This window comes from Mobula birostris, chromosome 2 (assembly GCF_030028105.1).
Source record: "Mobula birostris isolate sMobBir1 chromosome 2, sMobBir1.hap1, whole genome shotgun sequence".
In the NCBI taxonomy this organism is placed as follows: domain Eukaryota; kingdom Metazoa; phylum Chordata; class Chondrichthyes; order Myliobatiformes; family Myliobatidae; genus Mobula; species Mobula birostris.
The window spans coordinates 84,288,608-84,308,956 of record NC_092371.1 but is presented as its reverse complement, the minus strand read 5'-3'; the positions used below and the strand labels follow the sequence as shown (position 1 = coordinate 84,308,956).

General features: G+C 44.6%; 1 protein-coding gene across 1 annotated transcript in view; it reads left to right on the top strand.

Annotated features, from left to right (window-relative positions):
* Window positions 1-1,697: 1,697 nt before the first annotated feature.
* The window catches only part of eif2s2 (eukaryotic translation initiation factor 2, subunit 2 beta), a 71,762-nt gene continuing 53,110 nt past the window's right edge, over window positions 1,698-20,349 (top strand). The window contains exons 1-2 of the mRNA XM_072244188.1: window positions 1,698-1,813; window positions 9,127-9,310. Of these exons, the coding sequence (XP_072100289.1) occupies window positions 1,799-1,813; window positions 9,127-9,310 (199 nt within the window). The 5' untranslated portion in view covers window positions 1,698-1,798. The remainder of the gene's footprint in view (window positions 1,814-9,126; window positions 9,311-20,349) is intronic.

The following is a 20,349-nucleotide window of genomic DNA, read 5'->3' as shown; positions in this document are numbered from 1 at the left end:
ATACACCCCAATTTGCCAATTTGCATGTGGTTCAGGTAGTAATCCAGAGATTACCACCTTTTTAGTTCTGCTTTTTAATTTAGTCCCCAGCTGTCCAAGTTCCTTCAGCAGAACCTCTTTCCTCATTCTACCTATGTTGTTGAACCATGACAAGCGGCTCTTTCCCCTCCCACTGCAAATTCTTCTGAAGTCAAAGAATTGTTACAATACAAGATGGGGCCATTCTATTATTGTGTCAATGGCAGCTCGAGGTAACCATTGGTCAGTTTTTACTGAAATCATTTCGCAAATCTGTGCAATCTTTCTCAGTTTGATACGTCAACATTATTGTCATTATGTGCCTTGTCGTATGATGTGAGTGATGATAGTCTTTCTATCACCATGATTGTTCTTGGAAAATTTTTCTGAGAAATCATTTGCCATTGTCTCCTTCTGGGCAGTGTCTTTACAAGACCAATGACCCCTGCCATTATCAATATTCCTAACAGATTGTCTGCCTGGCATCAGTGGTCACATAACCAGGACTTGTGATATGCACCAGTTGCTCATATGACCACCCACCACCTGTTCCCGTGGCTTCACGTGACCCTGACTGGGAGGGCTAAATAGGTGCTACACCTTGTCCAAGGGTGACCTGTATGGCAGCAAAGGGAAGGAGCACGTTATATCTCCTTTGGTAGAGACATATCTCCATGCCACCACCCGAAAGTTTGATTATTGCTTTGTAATTCATTCTACTTCCATTATCCTTACAGTAAGTTCCGAATCTTAACAATGATGCAAGATGGCATTGTCAGGACAGGTGTGTTGAAGATGACCTAGAGTACAGCAGAGAATATTCCTGCTCCTTGTATTAATTCCCCAACCGCAGCCCAGGTTATTATTAATAAGCGCAATTACAAAGAAGTTACGACAGCGGCTAGTAGGAATTTGAGGAGACTTGGTACGTCACCAGTGACTTTCGTAACTTTCTACAGATGTACTCTGGAGAGCATTCTAACTGGTTGCATCGCTGTCTGGTACGGACAGGCCACGGCATGGGATTTGAAGAAGCTGCAGAAAGTTGTGAACTCTTCTAGCTCCACCATGGGCACTACCCCCCAACCTCCCAAGCATTCAGGACACCTTCAAAAGGTGATGACTCAAAAAGGCAGCATCCATCATTCGGACATCCAACACCCAGGATATGCCCTCTTCTCATTGTTACCATCAAGGAGAAGGTACAGGAGCCTGAAGACCCACATTCAACGTTTCAGGAGCAGTGTTTTCCTCTCTGCCATCAGATTTCGAATGGACAATGAACCCATAATCCTCACTATTGTTTTTTTCTCTCTTTTTGTACGATTTATTTTTAATATACTCTTATTGTAATATATAGTTTATTGCAATGTGCTGCTCTCGCAAAACAACACATTGTACGACGTTTGCCAGTGATATTCAGATTTAGCGTTTATTCACTCCTGAAATATAGAAGAGCAACTACACTATTACATCCCCGCATGCGTTATAACATTTAGGTTTGGCACATGCGCAGCAGTAGTCTGAACTGCCGAGGAAAGATGATGCAATGGTAGTGGATCCCGCATGATGGCTGTCGCCTACATGACGTAATTTGGCTGGCAAAGCAGTTAACCAATAGAAACGGAAGAGTCGGTAAAACTGGCCAATGGTGGAGCATGACGGGGCAAGAGGGTGGGGCGAAGAGGTTGGCTGTTGGGCTGCGGGTGTTGCACTCCTTCTCTAGTGGTGACAGGACTCGGGCAGCGAACGGGAGGCTTTTTAAACCAGAGGCGCCGTCATGTCTGGAGATGAGGTAGGGTCTGATGTGGCGGCGCTGCCGGGAGGTATGGATGGATAGGGAGAGGGCTACTAGCTCCTTGCGCTGAGCGGGTGTGTGAGGCGGGCCTGAGGCCTACCCGGGCCGCGTGCCGCCCGACACCACGCCCGGTGTGTGTGGCCCGGACGATGGGTGATGGTACCGTGACAGAGGCCCAGGAAAGTGGTTAGCCCAATGGAGAGCTTTCCTCGTGGACTGGGATTTGGAGGTGCCTCTATGTAGCGGGAGAATCCTGCGGGGAGGTGCCTCCGTGGTGAGGGAGGGCCCCTTTGAGGACGTTGGGGTTTATCTGCGGAGAGTGGGAGGTGCCCCTGGGTAGTAGGAGCATTCTGTGGGTAGGTGCCCCTGGTGAGGATGTTGGGGGAGAGGGAGAACCCTACGGGGAGATGCCCCTGGAAGTGGGGGATCTTTGTGGGGAGGTGCTCCCGCGGTGAGAGAGGGCTTTGGGTGGTAGGGAGCCCCGCCAGGAAGTGCCCCCATGATAAGGGGGGGGGTCTGGTGAGCTTGTTGTGGGGGGTAAGATCTGGGGGAGGAGCCTCAGGGAGCTGCCCTGGGTAGTGAGAAACCCTGTTGGGAGTGAGAGGGGGAGGTGCTCCTGGGTAGTGGGGGACCCAACATGGAGCTGCTACTAGTGTGGCTTTAGAGGGATGATCTGGGGGAGGAGCATCAAGTTGGAGGGGTGGTCCTTTGGGTAGTGTGTCTCAATGCCAGGTTTGGATTTCAGATCACTTCACTCTGTTCCCTCTCCTCCACTATCACCTCTTGCAACTTCTCCCTCACTACCTTTCCTTCTGCCTGCCTACCGCCTGCCATTTTTCTCAGTGTGAACCCATGAATACTAACTCACTTTTGTTTTGCTCTCCTTGCACTATTTTATTTTTATGTATATACTAATTGTAATTTATTGTTTTATTATGTATTGTTATGTTATGCTACTGCAAAACACCAAATTTCATGGCACGTGCCAGTAATAGTAAATCTTGATTCTGATTCCTGCCTCTGCTTGCCATCTCCTTTCTACTCTCCAGTCTTGGTTCCCCAAAACCCTTCCCACACTGCCAACCGAATCTTTCATTCTGGTTGTTCTCATACCTCTCTGTTCTGGACCCTTGTTACTTCAGCTATTTGACTTGGGTTCTGGAGATTTTTTTCCCCATTATTCGTTTTGGGCGGTGTGGGTTTTGTTGGCAAATTCCAGTGTGTGTTGCCATTTTCAATTGACCTTCAGCTAGTTAACTATCACCTTCAGTCCTTGGAGTTGGAGTTGGCACACAGTGTCCTTACTAGCACCAAGCTTCCCTGGCGATGTAAATGGGGAAAAGACTAGTGAAATTGACATTACCAACACAAATGAGAGGATTTACATCAGGGAAGGAAGTGCCATCAGAGACAAATACTTTGAATTCATAGAAGATACAAGCTACAAGATACATGCAAATAAATACTAAAAATAAAACTACAATGAAGTAATGAACCTGAAAACTGATTTTTCAATCAAAATGGATCAAAAATTTCCGAACTGACAGCACAGCACAGGCCTTTTGGCAAACAATATTGCTTCATTTAGCACTGGAGTTGTCAATCTTTTAATCGTTGTGGACCCCTTTGGCAGTCTGGTGAAGTCTACAGACCCCTTCTCAGAACATGTATTTAAGTATTATCAAATAAAATACATAAAATTACAAAAGAAACCAGTTATATTGAAATACAGTTATCAAAATATAAAGAAAACAAATTTCTGATACAGTAACATATGTGCTTTATTAACACAAATCACAAGACTATACATTTAAAATGTAGGCAAGTTAAAATTTAATTTTTAAGAGTCTTGGTGTGAAGACTGCTGTTGTTTAGCTTGAATTGGAACATTAAATTGTAGGCTGGTCTTTGGCAAAGCAACATGCATGTCATGTTGGATGTCCAATCGCAGGGCTGCCCGATAGTTGGCCAGCTCGTCACACAAGTGTCTGCATCCAGGAAGAGTGCAATCACATTTGATCTAGTAGCAGGCCTAATTGCATAATTTCGAAATAGGGATCATACACATCTCAAATTCACCTTTTGAGATACCTGTAACAACTGTAATGTGATGTGAAAATATCTGTGATTTAAATTAGTGACAAAGTCACAGTTACTGCTAATACTACTGTGGTTTGTTGCCTACATTCATAATTGAAGAAAATGCTAAATTTCAGTTGGAAGTTAGTGAAAATAAAGGTGTAAATTTTTTTCCCATCCAAGTTCATGGACCCCTGAGATCCCAAGTTAAGAACCCCTGCTGTAGCATGTCTATTCTCCTGAAATCTTTTTGATTCTTTATCATACACACATTCCTACTTGGCTTTGCATCATAGTCTTGCAGAAACAGATTCTTTCATTTCACTATGCCTAAGCCAACTCTCAATAACTCATTTATAGCAATCTTATTTACTCATGTTTGGTCTATGACTTAGTGATATTTTTTGGTGAGAGAATCTGTCTTCTGCATTGCCTCAGGCAGTGCATTCCAGTTTACAACCTGGATAGAAAACAAACACATTGATTCAGATTTATTTTTCACATGTACATCAAAACATACAGTGAGACGTGAGTGGCGCCACACACTCTGGTGCCAGCTTAGCATGTCCACCATATTCCATGGAACAATGCCAGCAGCAGGACCAACATAACAAAACAAGATAGTAACAGTAAAAGAAGCCATTTCCCATGCAGGTGCCTGCACCGGCCTCCTACCCCAGGGCCAGCTGCCTCTGGGTCTCCATTCATTCTTCCTGAGTTTCTTCCTCTTTGCCCTCACCTTATGTCCTCTGGTTTTAGACACGTCTGATTTGGGGAAAAGTTCCCACTTTCTATCTGTCCCCCTCAATTTTATTTACTGCATTCGGTATACACCTTTGTCTTCCTTTCCTAATGAAGAATAGACTGGCTTTTGAGGAAATGAAGAATCAGCAGAGGGACACGAGACTGCAGATACTGGAATCTGCTGGAGGAACTCAGCTTACCCAGTAGCGTTATCACTCTTTCAGGTCAAGGCCTACGTCAGGGCTTGATACAGGTTTTCGATCTAAAACGTCATTGATTCCATCAGCTTCTGCTGTGTGGTATCATGTGGGTGATCATGGTCTTCTGTTTATCCTTGATCTGCTTATTTTCTCTATCCACCACCATGATTGTTCTTGGCAAATTTTTCTGCAGAAGTTGTTTCCCATTGTCATCTTCTGAGCGGTGTCTTTACAAGATGGGTGACCCCAACCTTTATCAGTACTCTTCAGAGATTGTCTACCTGGCGCCAGTGGTCACATAAACAAGGATTTGTGATATGCACCAGCTGTTTGTATGACCATTCACCACCTGCTCCGGTGGTTTCAAGTGACCCTGATCAGGAGGGCTAAGCAGGCACTACAGGTTGTCCAGGGTTGAGCTGAAGGCTAGTGGAGGGAAGGAGCAACTTCTGTACAAAAGGATGTGTAAAGTGCACATATGCTGCTCATAGTCATAGTCATACTTTATTGATCCCTGGGGAAATTGGTTTTCATTACAGTTGCACTGTAAATGATAAATAGTAATATAACCATAAATAGTAATATGTAAATTATGCCAGTAAATTATGAAATAAGTCCAGGACCAGCCTATCGGCTCAGGGTGTCTGACCCTCCAAGGGAGGAGTTGTAAAGTTTGATGGCCACAGACTTCCTCTGTGTTGCATCTCGGTGGACTGAGTCTCTGGCTGAATGTACTCCTGTGCCCAACCAGTACATTATGTAGTGAATGGGAGACATTGTCCAAGATGGCATGCAACTTGGACAGCATCCTCTTTTCACACACCACCGTCAGAGAGTCCAGTTCCATCCCCACAACATCACTGGCCTTACGATGAGTTTGTTGATTCTGTTGGTGTCTGCTGCCCCAGCACACAACAGCAAACATGATAGCACTGGCCACCACAGGCTCGTAGAACATCCTCAGCATCGTCCAGCAGATGTTAAAGGACCTCAGTCTCCTCAGAAAGTAGAGACGGCTCTGACCCTTGTTGACAACCTTAGTGTTCTTTGACCAGTCCAGTTTATTGTCAATTCGTATCCCCAGGTATTTGTAATCCTCCACCATGTCCACACTGACCCCCTGGATGGAAACAGGGTTCACTGGTACTTTAGCTCTCCTCAGGTCTACCACCAGCTCCTTAGTCTTTTTCACATTAAGCTGCAGATAATTCTGCTCACACCATGTGACAAAGTTTCCTACCGTAGCCCTGTACTCAGCCTCATCTCCCTTGCTGATGCATCCAACTATGGCAGAGTCATCCGAAAACTTCTGAAGATGACAAGACTATGTGCAGTAGTTGAAGTCCGAGGTGTAAATGGTGAAGAGAAAGGGAGACAAGACAGTCCTCTGTGGAGCCCCAGTGCTGCTGATCACTCTGTCGGACACACAGTGTTGCAAGCACACATACTGTGGTCTGCCAGTCAGGTAATCAAGAATCCATGACACCAGGGAAGCATCCATCTGCATCGCTGTCAGCTTCTCCCCCAGCACAGCAGGGCGGATGGTGTTGAACGCACTGGAGAAGTCAAAAAACATGACCCTCACAGTGCTCGCTGGCTTGTCCAGATGGGCGTAGACACGGTTCAGCAGGTAGACGATGGCATCCTCAACTCCTAGTCGGGGCTGGTAGGCGAACTGGAGGGGATCTAAGTGTGGCCTGACCATAGGCCGGAGCAACTCCAGAACATGTCTCTCCAGGGTCTTCATGATGTGGGAGGTCAATGCCACCGGTCTGTAGTCATTGAGGCCGCTGGGGCGTGGTGTCCTTGGCACAGGGACGAAGCAGGACGTCTTCCACAGTACAGGAACCCTCTGGAGCCTCAGGCTCAGGTTGAAGACATGGCGAAGTATTCCACATAGCTGAGGGGCACAGGCTTTGAGCACCCTGGTACTGACACCATCCGGTCCTGCAGCCTTGCTTGGGTTGAGATGTTTCAGCTGTCTTCTCACCTGTTCAGCTGTGAAGCCCACCGTGGTGGTTTCATGTGGGGAAGGGGTATAGTCATGAGAGCAGGGTGGGGGACTGTGAGGAGGGGTAGGGGAGAGTGGAATATGTATTGGTTGGGGGCCAACAACAGATGGCTCGTGGGGGATGGGCAGGAGCCACAATGTCAGATCTGTTAAAGAACAGGTTAGGTTCGTTGGCCCTGTCCACACTGCCTTCAGCTCCTCTGTTGCTCAGCTCGATCTGCTGAGTGACTTCATAAGATGGTGTGAGGATGAACTCATTGATGGAGCAGGCTTGAGCAGCTGAATGGCTTGCTCCTTTTCCAATGGTATTAAGGTCACTGATGAAGCAACTAAGAATTTTTTTAGTGTGTGGCTCCAGACAGTCAGCCATTCTTGTCTGGCGCGCGGTGTCAGAATTGGTCTCCTTTCGGATTAACCGGGTCACGATATGAACATTCCTGACTCGACCCTTTTTTATATTCTTGCTGGTCCACTTAGTTAGGCTGCTTGATGTTACGCTTGGTCAAATGTTGCCTTGACATAAGGCAGATTGAGCTTCATAATAGAGACACTAAATATTTTGCAGCATCTCAAGTTTTGCTCAGATCAGACCTCATTTTTAAGGCCACCCACCAGGCCTGGACGCTCAGGCATCAGGCCTCTCACTTAGGACTTTGCCTCAGGAGTCTGTGGTCGTGGGTCTGACCTTTGAGCCTCGACTTCTGGAGTTGCACAGAGCTCTGACCCTAGTCACCTGGGCTGTGATTCCTTCAGGTCTCCATTTTGGTCTTCGGCCTTCAGGCTTCTACCTCTGGACTTCAACCTTACTGAGCTAGGACTGGCCCCAGTTTAATTGTAGCTCAAATGGTGTTGCTTCACCTTGTGCTGATGAATGTCTACAGTACCTTGTGGATACTTTGTTCTGATCGATGTTTGTCCCATTTAGCACAACGTTGGTGCCACAGAACTTGAACTTTTGCTGTGCTGTGATGGAGAGACATCCATCACCAAAGGGTAGATTGGTGAGAGCAAGGTTGAGTAGTTTCAATTCTATAACTTTTCAGGATCTGGAGATCATGTCCTAGGCCTGTTTCTCCTGCCTGCATGTCTGTTTTCTGTTGTAACTAAGATGCACGATGGGTAGTTTATGACATTTCAATTAATACCCAAATATGAAAATATTTGCTCTTAACTAACCAAGATCCCTCAGGATATTGGCTCCAAGAACAACATATCAACTGCCATTTAAATGATCCCTTTAACAAATCAATTGCTGCACTTATTTTCTCCTAAAGAGGTGAAATCAAAGGGCATCAAAGGTTATGGTGAGAAGGCGGGGGAGTGGGATTAAATGGGAGAATGGATCAACTCATGATAAAATGGTGGAGCAGACTCGATGGGCTGAATAGCTGACTTCTGCTCCTTTGTCTTATGGTCTTATGGAAATACAGACCTTTTCTGCATCCTTTTCTTGTTTCCTGGAGTACACCTCGTGATGATCATGTACTGTATCAAACATGAACAGTGACTGCAAAATCCATTTGTCGTGCATTTTCTGTCAGTCTCAATCTCTGAACAATGTTCCCTACTTTTATCACACCATTGTTTCCCTTAATAAAGTTTGAATGGTGTCAAGCACTGTTCCTTACTGGAGATCCTTTGTGGTTCAGAAATGATGTTGATTTTTAAAATTTTTTTTAATTGAGATACAGTGCGGAACAGGCTCTTCTGGTCCTTCAAGCTGCACTGTCCAGCAACCTCCTATTTAATCCTGGACTAATCATGGGGCCAATTAGCCCATCAACCAGTACATCTTTGGACTGTGAAAGGAAACCTGAACACCCAGAGGAAGCCAATGTAGTCACAGGGAGAACTTACAAATTCCTTACAGACGGCAGCAGGAATTGAACCCAGGTTGCCTATGCTATAAAGCGTCGGGCTAAACACTATGCTACCATCCCATCCCATCGTTAAATGATCTGTCTAATATCATTCTTGATTTTAGACAGATTAAAAGTGGAATTAAATCGTATATTTATAAAAGTCTTTAATTTGATGGTTGCAAAATATGCGGAATTAATGACAAGTATCACCAATCACTTTTGATTGATTTGTTACAGTTTCCTTTCTCCCAAGTTTTAAATAATACTTGAGGAAAGGTACTAAGCTTTAGTTCAAACGTCGTTAATCTCAATTTGTAGCACGCTTAATTATTTCTTGAGTGAATAATAGAGGAAATATTTTTAAACATGCTAACGTTTGTTCTGAAGCTTTGTTTGATCTGCTGTCTTGTACAGATGATTTTCGATCCCACTATGACCAAGAAGAAGAAGAAAAAGAAGAAGCCTTTCATGTTGGAAGAAGATGGCATGGAACAGCAAACGGAGGAGGCGCCGGCAACGGAATCCAGGGAGTCCATGATATCTGAGAACTTGGAGGAGAAAGTTCCAGAGGCAGATGATGAGGACAGTAAGAAGAAAGGTAGTTCAATATCTTTAACTTGGTATCTGTTGCATATGTGTGGAGCAGAATGACAGTGGGGTAGTAGGATTAAATGCTTTTAGTGAGCCAAGTTGGCCATGGTACATGCTGAGCAACTGACAGAGCAGTAGTGATGAGCTGGGCCTGCTGAGATAAAAAACATGCACTTAAAGGTGTACAAAAAGTCTGGCAGATGGAATACAATGTTGGTACACGTGTCCCCCGCTTTCTGAATGTTCTCTTTACGACATTTCGCTTTTACGAAAGACCTACATTAGTACCTGTTTTCGTTAACTGAAAGAAGATTTTCACTTTTACGAAAAAGGGCGCTCACTTTAAACTTGTGTTTACCTCGAGAAAGACTACCATGACCATGAAGCCTTGCACGGGCAGGTGTGTGCCCATGCATGTACATGCCGATTTTTTTTCGACAAATCGATTTTGGCTCAAACTTACCGATTCTGTTAAGTGAAACCACACTGTACATACATTATTTCTACTTTATATAGGTGATAAAGTTTAAGGGAATGGGGGATTCTCAGATCCCTGTAAACAATGAATTAAGTACTGGCTACGTCTGTGACTGCAGTGTGTTTGAATAATGTCTCACAGCTGCTTTCTTTGGAGCAAGGTAAGGGCTTAAGTTCGCCCAGATCCACATAAGATCTCTCTGGGCTTTTCACACCTTTTGATTTTGACAAAAAGCCGTACCTGATGGAAATTAGACAGAACATTCCTTTTTATTTAAAGCATAAATTAGACGGATGTTCTTATCTTTGTAATTAAGTTGTGGCTCCAGCAAACCAGGTGGGACGTTCTTTTCTTTAATTAAGGTGGCTGGAGTGTCTCACAAATTGATTGTACTTTTGTATCAATAGTCCATTGACTTGACCGGAATAGTTATCAAACTGATTGTTCTTTGTATCCATAGTCCACTGACTTGGCCGGAATGGTTATCAAATTGATTGTTCTTTTCTATCATTGGCCTTATAACTTCTGACAATTCTGACATCGGGCAGTGAACTTGTAGAACCGCCGGGGAGATGAGAAAGGGTCTCTCCCTGATGTCGGGTCCAAGTTCACTTGCCAGCTGAGCTCGAAGAAATAAACGGGTGAAAAGATAAGTAACGATCTTTTTGTGCTGTTGTTACTTGATCCAGCAAAGTTACGTTTACATAGGCTGTGTATTTATCATATCATTCCTGCTTTTACTATATGTTAGTGTTATTTTAGGTTTTATGTGCTATTTGGTATGATTTAGTAGGTTTTTTTTGGGCCTGGGAACACTCAAAAAAAATTTCCCATATAAATTAATGGTAATTACTTCTTCGCTTTACTCCATTTCCGCTTACGAACCGTTTCATAGGAATGCTCTACATTCGGATAGCAGGGGAAACCTGTAATTGCAACGTCATCCAATTTGGAAGGAAACTGGAAGAGCAGATTATTGTTTAAGTAGTGAATTGCAGCATGCTGCTGTGCCAAGGGAGTTGGTTGTGCTTGTGCATGAATCACAAAAGGTTGGTTTGCAGGTGCAGCAGGCTGTCAAGAAGGGAAATGGAGTGTTGGTCTTCATTGCTAGAGGGATTGAATTTAAGAGCAAGAGGTTATGCTACAACTGTACAGGATACTTGGTAAGATCATACCTGGAGCACTGTGTGCAGTTCTGGTCTCCTTACTTGAGGAAAGATATACAGGATTTGGAGGCGGTGCAGAGAAGGTTCACCAGGTTGATTCCAGAGATGAGGGGTTTAGACAATGACGAAAGATTGAGTCGTCTGGGATTGTACTTGCTGGAATTGACAAGAATGAGAGGAGACTTGTAGAAACATATAGAAGCAGGAAAGTTGTTTCCAGTGGAAGGTGAGATTAGAACTAGGGGACATGGCCTTAAGATTCAGGGGAGTAGATTTAGAATGGAGATGAGGGACTGCTTTTCCCAGAGAGTGATGAATCCATGGAATTCTCTGCCCAATGAAGCAGTGGAGGCTACCACAATAAATCAACGTGCTTCAAGGCCGCCACCATCGTCCCTGTGCCGAAGAAGTCTTCAGTGTCCTGTCTCAACGACTACTGTCCCGTTGGTCTCACATCCATCATCTTGAAATGTTTTGAGAGGCTCGTCATGAGGCACATCAAGGCCCTGCTGCCTCCCTCACTTGACCCCCTGCAGTTCGCGTATCGTCCCAACCGCTCAACAGACGATGCCATCGCCACCACCCTCCACCTGGCCCCTCACCCACCTGGACAAAAAAGACACATACTTTCATAGACTTCAGTTCAGCATTCAACACAATCATTCCTCAGCACCTGATTGGAAAGCTGAAACTGGTGGGCTTGAACACCTCCCTCTGCAACTGGATCCTAGACTTCCTGACTGGGAGACCTCAGTCAGTCTGGATTGGAAGCAGCAACTCCCAACACCATCACACTGAGCACGGGGGTGGGGGGCCCCCCAGGGCTGTGTGCTCAGTCCACTGCTGTTCACTCTGCTGACCCACGACTGCAGCAATACACAGCTCGAATCACATCATCAAGTTTGCCGATGACACAACCGTGATGGGTCTCATCAGCAAGAACGATGAGTCAACATACAAAGAGGAGGTGCAGCGGCTAACGGACTGGTGCAGAGCCAACAACCTGTCTCTAAATATGAACAAAACAAAAGAGATGGTTGTTGACTTCAGGAGAGCACGGAGATACCACTCTCCGCTGAACATTGACGGCTTCTCTGTTGAGATAGTTAACAGCACCAAATTTCTTGGTGTTCACCTGGCAGAGAATCTCACCTGGTCCCTCAACACCAGCTCCATAGCCAAGAAAGGCCAGCAGCATCTCTACTTTCTGTGAAGGCTGAGAAAAGTCCATCTCCCACCCCCCATCCTCACCACATTCTACAGAGGTTGTATCGAGAGCATCCTGAGCAGCTGCATCACTGCCTGGTTTGGGAATTGCACCGTCTTGGATCGCAAGACCCTACAGCGGATAGTGAGGTCAGTTGAGAAGATCATCGGGGCCTCTCTTCCCGCCATTACAGACATTTACACCACACGCTGCACCCGCAAAGCTAACGGTATTGTGAAGGACCCCACGCACCCTCACACAAACTCTTCTCCCTTCTGCCATCTGGCAAAAGGTACAGAAGCATTCGGGCTGTCACGACCAGACTATGCAACAGTTTCCCCCAAGCCATCAGACTCCTCAATACTCAGAGTCTAGACTGACATTTACATCGTTTCTTATTATATTGTAATTTGTCCTCTACTGTGCCTATCGTCTTGTTTATTAATTATTGTACTGCCCTGCACTGTTTGTGCACTTCACGTATTCCTGTGTAGGTCTGTAGTCTAGTGCAGTTTTTATGTTGTTTTACGTAGTCTAGTGCAGCCTTGTGCTGTCTCACTTGGTCTAGTGTAGTTTTGTGTTGTTTCATGTAGCACCATGGTCCTGGAGGAACGTTGTTTCGTTTTTACTGTGTACTGTACCAGCAGCTTATGGTCGAAGTGACAATAAAAAGTGACTTGACTTGACTAAGTGTATTTAAGGCAAGGTTGCATGGTAGGGAAATAAGGGTTATGGGGAAAAAAGGCAGGTAGGTGGAGATGAATTCATGGTCAAATCAGCCATGATCTTATTGAATGACAGAGCAGGCTCGACGGGTTAGATGGCATACTCCTCCTATTTCTTGCGTTCAAAAAGAGAGAGAGCCTTCTGTAGAGGTCCAATCGATTCACCACATTATTAATCGTCCACATACGCACTTACTATATTCTCATAATCAATAGGAAATGGTTCAGTATTCAAACCTATTTTTAAAAATTGGAATTAATTTGGGAAATTTGAACAACTAATTGTTTATTGGTGCAGGATATTATTTTGAATACTTGGTATATATTTTGGTTTTAATGTTGCTTTATGACACCTCTGGAGCTATTATAAAGCTTTGGCAAAGTCTTGAAGGGAATGTGAGGCTTTTGAAGGGTGCAATAACTTTTGATGCAATGGAATTTGTAAAGTGGTACACCATCCTAACACCATCTAGGCAAAGCAGCCCACTGGATTTAGCTCCCTGTTGACCACACAATAAACATGCAGTCCTCCTGCTGCACTGCGAATATGCAAAATGCACTGAAAAACCTTTTTTCAGGAGGACTGCATGTTTATTGTGTGGTCAACAGGGAGCTAATCTAGGGAGGGGAATAAATAGTTGTTTTGGGCCAAGAGCCTTCATAATGACTGGAAAGGAAGGAGGAAGATGCTAGAATAGACAATAGGTTCAGGAGTAGGCCATTCAGCCCTTCGAGCCAGCATCACCATTCACTGTGATCATGGCTGATCATCCATAATCAGTACCCTTTTCCTGACTTCTCCCTATACCCCTTGACTCCACTATCTTTAAGAGCTCTGTCTTTCTTGAAAGAATCCAGAGAATTGGCCTCCACTGCCTTCTGAGGCAGAGCATTCCACAGAACCACAACCCTCTGTGTGAAAAAGTTTTTCCTCAACTCCGTTCTAAATGGTCTACCCCTTAGTCTTAAACTGTGGCCTCTGGTTCTGGACTCCCCCAACATCGGGAACATGTTTCCTGCCTGGAGTGTGTCCAATCCCTTAATAATCTTATATGTTTCAATCAGATCCCCCCTCATCCTTCTAAATTCCAGTGTATACAAGCACAGTCGCTCCAATCTTTCAACACATGACAGTCCCGCCATCCTGGGAATTAACCATGTGAACCTACGCTGCACTCCCTCAATAGCTAGAATGTCCTTCCTCAAATTTGGAGACCAAAACTGTACACAATACTCCAGGTGTGGTCTCACCAGGGCCCTGTATAACTGCAGAAGGACCTCTTTGCTCTTATACTCAACTCCCCTTGTTATGAAGGCCAACATGCCATTAGCTTTCTTCACTGCCTGCTGTACCTGCATGCTTACTTTCAGTGACTGATGAACAAGGACACCTAGATCTCGTTGTACTTGCCCTTTTCCTAATTTGACACCATTCAAATAGTAATCTGCCTTCCTGTTCTTGCTACCAAAGAGGATAACCTCACATTTATCCACATTAAACTGCATCTGCCTACTCACCCAACCTGTCCAAGTCACCCTGCATTCTCAAAACATCCTCCTCACATTTCACACTGCCACCCAGCTGTGTCATCTGCAAATTTGCTAATGTTTCTTTTAATCCCTTCATCTAAATCATTAATATATATTGTAGATAGCTGCAGTCCCAGCACCGAGCCTTGTGGTTACCCACTAGTCACTGCCTGCCATTCTGAAAGGACCCATTAATCCCTACTCTTTGTTTCCTGTCTGCCAACCAATTTTCTAGAATAACAAGATGGGTGGATGGTGAGAAGTACAAGCTGGCAGATGATAAGTGAGACCAGGTGAGGGAGGGGCTGTGAAATAAAAAGCTGGGAAATGATAGGTGGAAGAGGTAAATGGCTGAAGAAGAAGGAATCTGATACGAGAGGAGAGTGGAGCATGGAAGAAAGGGAAGGAGGAGGAGAACCAGAGGGAGGTGATGGGCAGGTGAGATGAGAAGCAGTAGGAGGGGAGGCAGAATGGGAAATGGAAAAAGCGAGAAGATGGAGGGGGGAAGAAATTACTGCAACTTAGAGAAATCGTGATTCATACCACCAGGTTGCAGGCTACCCATCCTGAGTGTGCCCTCTTTGGAGCTGTAGAGAAGGCCATGGACAGACATGTCATAATGGGAAGTCGAATTGAAATGGGTAGCCAACGGCAAGATCCTACCTTTTGTGGTAGATGTTGTGAAGGTACATTGGGATCCTGGCCCTTGTAGATTCCCTCCATGTAAGGGGTCCCCAACCTTTTTTTGCACCGCCGACCAGTTTAATATTGATGATATTCTTGCGGACTGGCCGATGGTGGGGGTGGGGGGAGGGGGGCGCATTCAAGTTCAACAATGCGTGACAGGGAATGAAGAAAGGTGCAGCTGACTCATGTCATTTCATATCGCCAAATCATATCGCTTCCGCATGGCCTGGTAGCACATGCTCGCGGCCCAGTGGTTGGGGACCACTGCTCCATGTCACACACCATCTTGGCCTTGGAGCACATCACTGCCCTTTCATCGTCACTGGGTTTAAGTCCTCAAGTATCCTCCCTTAGCATTGTAGGTGTACCTTCACCAGAAGGTGAACTCACCACCTACCCTCAACAATAAGTGTCAGCCTTGCAAAGCCCAAATTCCAGAAAAAGAATAAATAAAATATCAAAATAGAAGTTACACTGCAGCATTATCTTCTCAGTGCCAGTTTTTGCTTTAAATGAAATGTGTGGTTAATCCAATTTACCAGCTCTTGCCCATGGGAAAATTAAGTTCACTAACATCAGGTGCTAATGGTTGTTGCTTCTTTTTGTCATTGAATTCTCGACAAATTCCAGCAACTCCCCAGCGCTCCATTACTTTTGCCCACAACCTTAAATTTGGTGTCTCCGGTTATTTACAAATACTGAAAGTATTGGCAGTTGAAGACTTCCATCTGCTGATATTTCACCCTCAGTGGGATAAACTGTCAGTCAATCAAATCATTCAATGCCAATCTGAGTTCGTCTTGGTGTGGTTTGTTCAGGGACTTGGTTTTGAAAAACAGTTGTGTTTTTTTTTCAGTTAGAACCTGCTGTCCTAGAGATTAACAGTTAACATTTAGTATCACCTTTATTTCTCAAATGTACACTGAGACGTTAAAACGAAATGAAATGTGTTCTTTTCGTCAACAACTGACACAGTCCAAATCCAGTGGTGGGGGCAGCCGACAAGTGTTCATATGTTCCTGGAACCAGCGTAGTATGCCCACAACTTGCCATTCCTAACCTGTATGTCTTTGGAATGTGGGAGGAAACAGGAGCACCCGGAGGAAGCCCACGTAGTGACGAGGAGAATGTACAAGCTCCTTATAGTTCACAGTGGGAATTGTGGCCTGATCGCTGACGCTGTAAAGCATTGCGCTGATTACTGTGCTACCTAAAACTCCATACAGAGCCACTTGAATTGACTATTACTTACATCCTTCATATACATGAGGAGTACAATTCTTTGTTGCGTCTCTGACTAATGTGCAATATATAGTGATTTATAATTGTACAACCGGATAGTCAGTCTAAAATAGAAATACAGTTGCGTCAGTGTGTATTAAGCAGTCTGATGTCCTGGTGGAAGAAGCTGTCCCAGAGCCTGTTGGTCCTGGCTTCTATGCTGCGGTACCGTTTCCCGGATGGTAGCAGCTGGAACAATTTGTGCTTGGGGTGATTCAGGTCTTTTTTACACACATGTTTTTGTAAATGTCCTGAATAGTGGGAAGTTCACATCTACAGATGTGCTGGGCCGTCCACACCACTCTCTGCTGAGTCCTGCGATTGAGGGAAGTACAGTTCCCATACCAGGCAGTGATGCAGCCAGTCAGGATCCTCTCAATTGTGCCCCTATAGAAAGTTCTTAGGATTTGGGGGCTTATACCAAACTTGTGCCTTTTTCACCACACAGCTGGTATGTACAGACCATGTGATAGCCTTGATGATGTTTATGTCAAGAAACTTAAAGCTGTTCACCTTCTCAGCCACAGATCATTGATGTCAATAGGGGCTAGCCTGTCTCCATTTCTCCTGAAATCCACAACCAGCTCCTTTGTTTTTGTAACATTGAGGCAGAGGTTGTTTTCTTGTCATAACTCTGTCATGGTGATGAATTCTTCTCTGTAGGCTGCCTCATTATTATTTGAGATTAGGCCAGTCAGTGTAGTGTCATCAGCAAATTTAATTAGCAGATTGGAGTTGTGGGTGGCGGCACAATCATGGGTATACAGAGGGTAAAGGAGGGGGCTTAGTAGACAGCCTTGAGGGGCAGAGGTGAGGGAGACTACTTTTACCACCTACTGGCGATCTGACAAGAAGTCCAGGATCCAGCCACACAAGGCGGGGAGAAGGTCGAGATCTATGAGCTTCTTGTTGAGCCTGGAGGGAATTATTGTGTTGAATGCTGAAGTGTAATCCAAGAACAGCATTCTCACATAATCATCCTCCTTCTCCAGATGTGTAAGAACAGTGTGTAGAGCTGTGGCTGTTGCATCATCTGTTGATGGTTGTGTTGGTAGGTGAATTGTAGGAGCCCTTTAAAAGACTGAGTGCGGGAAGTTTGGTGTTGCAGATGAGCAGCTTGCCTTCTGATATTTTTTTTCCTGCCAGTCCAAGAAGGGAAGCACATGGAGCTTTCAGTAGTTCTGTCTGACAGAAGTGCTGCAAGGATTGTTATGCAGACCAGATAAATGTGGTATCAGACCAGATGTGGCTGAAGAATTGGAGCAGGTGTCAGGGATTCAGATTTGTAGATAATTGGGGCCTCTTCTGGGGCAGGTGGGACTTGAACATAAGCGACAGGTTGTACTTGAATCCAAGGGGAAGCAATATTCTTGCGGGCAATTTTACTAAATCTGTTGCGAGTGGTTTAATCTAATATGGCAGGGGGAGAGGAACCAGGATGATAGAGCTGAGGATGAACCAGCAGGTTTACAAGTGGATGATGGATGTAACATGAATTTAAGAAAGCACAAGCCAATGATTGGGTACAAATGCAGACAGAGTAAAGAGATAAATTGTACCACAGAGGCAAAATTCAAAAGGGCAAAGAATAAAGCACTGAAAGTGCTGTGTTTAAATGTGTGTAGCATTCGGAATAAGGTAGATGAACTCGTGCAATTAGAGATTGGTTGATATGACTGGCATCTCTAAGTTGTGGCTGAAAGAAGGCCATAGTTGGGAGCTTAAGATCAAAGGCTATACTTTGTATCGAAAAGAAAGGCAGGAAGGCATGGGCAGTGGTGTGGCTCTGTTGGTAAGAGATGGGATTGCATGTTTTGAAAGAGTGATGTAGGGTCAGAGAATGTTGAATCTTTGTGGGTGGAGTGAAGAAACTGAAAGAAAAAAAACCATTAATGGAAATACATAGGCCTCCAAATAGCAGCCAAGATGTGGGGTTGAGTTTGCAAAGGGAGCTCGAAAAGGCATGTAATAAGAGTAATGATATAATTGTAATGGGAAATTTCAATATGCAGGGGGATTGGGAAAAACAGGTTGGTGTTGGATTGCAAGAGAGGGAATTTGTTGAATGCCTACAAGATGGCTTTTTAGAGCAGCTTTTGCTTAACCTTACTTGGGGAAAAGTCATCTTAGATTGGGTGTTGTGTAATAACCCAAATCTTACTAGGGAGCTTAATGTAGGAGGCAGTGATCATAATATAATTGAATTTGTACTGCAGGTTGAGAGGGAGAAGCATAAGTCACATGTATCAGTATTAGAATGGAATTAAGGGAATTACAGCGGCCCGAGAAAGGAGCTTTCAAAGGTAGATTGGAGGAGGATACTGACGTGGATGATGGCGGAGCAGAGATGGAAGAAGTTTCTGGGAATAGTTCTTAAGGTGCAGGATAGATATGTTCCATAGAAGTTCTCAAATAGCAGGGGTAGGCAACCATGGCTGACAAGGGAAACTAAGGAGCCAAGAAAGGAAATAAGAGCCAAGGAAAGGGCGTAAAAGATAGCAAATGTGAGTGGGAAGTTGGATGATTTTAAAATCCAATGAAAGGCAACTAAAAAAGCTATAAGAAGGGAAACGATGAAATATGAAGGCAAACTAGCCAATAGAGCAGTATACTAACAATTTTATCAGTTATATAAAGAGTAAAAGGGAGGTGAGAGTTGATATTGGACCACCGGAAAATGATGCTGGTGAGGTAATTGGTTGGGGGGGGGTGGGGGAGAAATGGCAGATGAACTTAATGGGTATTTTGCATCAGTCTTCACTGTGGAAGACACTAGCAGTGTGCCAGAGGTCCCTGAGTGTGAGGGAGCAGGAGTGAGTGCCATTGCAAAGGAACATGCTAGGCAAACTCAAAGGTCTTGAGGTGGATAGGTCACCTGGATCAGATGAACTACATCCCAGAGTCCTGAGAGAGGTTACTGAAGAGATAACATGCGTTGGTCATGATCTTTCAAGAATCACTTGATTCTGGCATGGTCCTGGAGGACTGGAAGGTTGCAAATGTCACTCCACTCTAAAAAGGGGGGAAGGCAAAAGAAAGGAAATTATAAGCCAGTTAGCCTAACCTCAGCAGTTGAGGAAGTGTTGGAATCACCTATAAGCCAGAGGTTGTGGAGGATGAGGTTTCGGAGTGACTGGAAACAAATGATAAGTCAAAGTCAGTGTGGTTTCTTTGAAGGGAAATCTAGCCTGTAACAAGCAGAGTGGACATAGGAGAGGCAGTGGATGTCATTTCCTTACATTTTCAGAAGGTGTTCGATAAGGTGCTGTAAACGTAACTTTGCTGGATCAAATAATGACAGCACAAAAAGATCGTTACTTATCTTTTCACCCGTTTATTTCTTCGAGCTCAGCTGGTGAGTGAACTTGGACCTGACATCAGGGAGAGAACCTTTCTTATCTCCCCGACGGTTCTACAAGTTCACCGCCCGATGTCAGAATTGTCAGAGGTTATAAGGCCACTGATACAAAAGAACAATCAATTTGATAACCATTCCGGCCAAGTCAGTGGACTATGGATACAACGTTTTAGAACAAAGGTAAAGAGGAATTTTCTTAGCCAGAGTGGTAAAGTATAAAAGAGAGGTGATAGTTGATATAGGACCACTGGAAAATGATGCTGGTGAGGTAGTAATGGGGGACAGTGAAATGGCAGATGAACTTTTAATAAGTACTTTGCATCAGTCTTCACTGTGGAAGACACTAGCAGTGTGCCAGAGGTCCATGAGTGTCAGGGAGCAGGAGTGAGTGCCATTGTTATTACAAAGAAAAAAATGTGATGCAAACTCAAACGTCTTGAGGTGGATAAGTTATGTGGATCAGATAGACTACATCCCAGAGTCTTGAAAGAGGTTTCTGAAGAGATGGCAGATGCATTGGTCATGATCTTTCAAGAATCACTTTATTCTGGCAAGGTCCCAGAGGACTGGAAAATTGAAAATGTCACTCCACTCTTTAAGAAGGGAGGAAGGCA